The 3313-nt window shown below is 36.0% G+C and overlaps 1 protein-coding gene across 1 annotated transcript; it reads right to left on the bottom strand.

Moving 5' to 3' along the window:
- Nucleotides 1-2408: 2408 nt before the first annotated feature.
- On the bottom strand, nt 2409-3068 carry LOC118069898 (uncharacterized). Its single transcript, XM_035088241.1, has one exon. It carries the CDS (start codon nt 3066-3068, stop codon nt 2409-2411), a length of 660 nt encoding a protein of 219 aa, XP_034944132.1.
- Nucleotides 3069-3313: the final 245 nt, after the last annotated feature.

The following is a 3313-nucleotide window of genomic DNA, read 5'->3' as shown; positions in this document are numbered from 1 at the left end:
TAATAGTTTATGGTTTAAAAATATTTCACACATACATTTATAAACATATATAGATATATATACATATTGATACTATTTATGTTATTAAAAGTGACATAATTTGGGTGTAATTAAAATAATAAATAAACTTCATAACGAGACAAAACCTGTGGTACAATGAATTATTAGTGCCTCTCTGGATAACATCCCGACAACCTGCAGCAGGTTCAATCTTTCCATCATCGGTCGTAGCTGTGTAGGATAAGTTATCAACAAAAAGGTAAGGTGCACATTTATCCCGATATCCAAGGAAAAGTCATTCTGCAAGAAAGGGTCTGAAGGACAGAGTCCTTCTGAACAAAAGATAGAGGAATTTTGTCCTCTATCTGAGATTAACTTACGTCCGCGCCTCCTGGGCCAAGTTCAGGATAGATTTCAATCTTAATTTTTCGCGCCTTTTTATTTAAATAAATTTTCATAAAAAGTCGGACGTAACACATTAATATGATTATTTATTGAGGGTAATTGTGAATTTTATGAATTGTTAAATGATAATTTATCAAGTGGGAGAATTTTTCTTTTTCTAAGTTTGAAATCAATCTATCATAATCGTTATTACTTTTCAAAAAAAATGTGCACTTTTATTTTCCCGGAGGCTTGGTTCGACCTACCGATTACCCTCCTAGAAATTATCATTCTAATGACTCTTGAAGATCATTGGGAAAAGACGGGAGGGATGGAATGTGCTACCCTTACACTTTGTGGCGTAACAGCTACCTGCCTAACGTTCCCCGGTAACGTTATATGGTTCCGGATAGAAGGAGACATCTCCGTCGTGCCACCACCTCTAAGCCAGGAAATCATCACTGTCGAAGACAGTGATAGTGAGGTAGAAGTTCTACCTCCTTCTCCAGCGACTGTGTCATCGGAGGATAGTGAGGTAGAATTTCTACCTCCTTCACCTCCAACAATTGATGACGATGATAATTATGATGATGATGAATCTACTGACTATGATGATGGATATGATACTGTAAGTCTCGTTTTATGATTAGTTTTTCTAGTTTTACGTATATAAGAAAAGTTATTAAAGGATATAATTTTGATTACGACAGGTATATTAATGCTACTTGGGAACCATCATTTAAGGGATCATTATTTTTTTAATAAAAAAGAAAGAAATATATTATAATTTTTTTTTAATAAAAAAAAATTGACTTGAAAGAGAAATTGTTTTCACTCTAAAACCTTTTCCCAATCATCTAACATCTTTAAGACACATCACCGCCATTTTTTTTTCTTCGGTTATTTTTTTGCTGATAATTGAATATTATCGCTGAAGATAATTTATCACCAATCAGGATCGGTAAAAAAAAATCGCTGCCGATAATTTATTAGTGTCGATAACTTATCACGGTCGGTAACTTATCGTCAAAGTTACCGCGGTCAGTAATTAGTGCAGATCAGAACCCACTTTTTTGACTTGGCCGGTATTGCAGAGTGATCCAGAACCGGTCCTGCTCATCTACTGGCGTAAAACACACAGAAAGGCGTAAAATAGGTGAAATATTTAAGGAGCAAAAGAAGATAGACACAACTTGCACGGAAGCATCCAGTACAGAAAATAAGTAAAAGAAAACATAATTTCCTCACCTTTAAAAATCTTTTACTTTTTTCAATATTACTATGAAGGAAAATAAATTAGCAGACTGATAAAGAATAGTCTGATCTATGATTCTATCTTCTTGAAATAATTAATAACAGCGCATTAGCTCGCGGGCAATTATTAGAGCATCAATTTAAGAGCAAAAGGTACAGACAACATGATCCTCCCACCTTCGAAAATCTGTAACTTTTTTCTATATTAATTTTAAGGGAAATAAATTTTCAGACTGATAGAAAATAGTCTGATCTATAATTCCATCTACTTGAAATAATTAAAAACCGCGAATTAGCTCGCGGGCAATTATGAGAGCATCAATTTAAGAGTAGAAGCTACAAAAACCATGCATTTTCCGTACTTCCCAAAGTCTGTAACTTTTTTTAATATCAATATATTTGGCCTACTCTTGGCCAACATTTAATTGTTGCTCAACGAAAACCACGTGAAGGTGGTAGGCATCTTTCGTCAGGAGGGATAGGATATAGGATAGGAAAAGGGTTGGTTTTATTCTAACTTCTCAGTGATATGCGTTTTTAATTGGTGGGATTTTGCAAATCGAAAATTTTGACGTATCTGTACTGGGAAGTTAGTTGTGTGGTGTTTTGGATTGCGGTTTTCCCGCTTTTTTTTCTTTTTTGTTTTCATTCTTTGTTCACTCTTTCGACCTGTCGTCATTTTCGTGGTTCTCTACACATAGTTTTTCTTCCATCCTGTTCCTTCTCTACTTTATTTTCGATGTGGCGGTTTTTCTTCTTCTAATAGTTTATCATTCTGTCATTTTTTTTACGCAATCTTTGCCTTGTTCTTCATCGTCATTTTCACTTTCTTCGGAAGTGTCGTTCACATCGCTGTCAGTATTTTCAGTTTCTACAATTGATTCGATCCTATCTGAAATTGTCTTTGCAAGCTCACGAGACTTATCTTCCTCTTTCTTTGCGTGCTCAATGCATCGTGGCCATAGCGTTGGCGGACCAGAATCCATAGCTTCGATGCATAGCTGATGAACATCATGGACTTTAGAAGTCTTATTACGTTTTGCGACATAATTTTTCACGTATGCCCATACTAATTCGATGGGGTTATACTCGTAATAAGCTACAGGGAGCCAGAGAATTTTGACTTCGTCATTTCTCATTTTTCTCGCAACTTTGTTCAACACATAATGTCTTGAATAGTGGTGAGGTCTCGCTAAGTTGAGCAGTTCATTCCTGTTGAGGTCTTCAAAATGCTTAACATGCGACGGAACTTCTACCTCACACTTTATCAGCCATTCAATTATCTGGAGCTTTCTCCATTGCGTTGTAGGATTGCGAAATTCTGGATCCAGCATCGTGTGGTATGGCGCTTGATCTAGTACGATCACCGATTTCTTCGGTAGTACGCGCAGTACGTCTGCAATCCATTCCTGGTAATGCTGAGCGTTCATTTCGTCATGATAATCGTTGGATCCTTTTATTCCTACCCTTTGTCACGATATTCTTGGATTTCTCTCAAGTAATTATCGCGTTGCCCTGCGATTTTTATACTTTCCATCCATACGGGTTTTTTTGCCAGTTTTCTACAAGACAAATGCAATTTCTTTATCCATTTTCTCAGTGTGGAAACTTTGAATTCAGGAAGATCCAGTACTTCGTTATTCAAATCTTCATATAATTCTGATAATGTGGGAAA

This window comes from Chelonus insularis, unplaced genomic scaffold (assembly GCF_013357705.1).
Source record: "Chelonus insularis isolate UGA/USDA-ARS -01 unplaced genomic scaffold, ASM1335770v1 contig_47_pilon, whole genome shotgun sequence".
In the NCBI taxonomy this organism is placed as follows: domain Eukaryota; kingdom Metazoa; phylum Arthropoda; class Insecta; order Hymenoptera; family Braconidae; genus Chelonus; species Chelonus insularis.
Note: the sequence above shows the minus strand (reverse complement) of the source record. Positions and strands in the feature narration are given on the sequence as shown.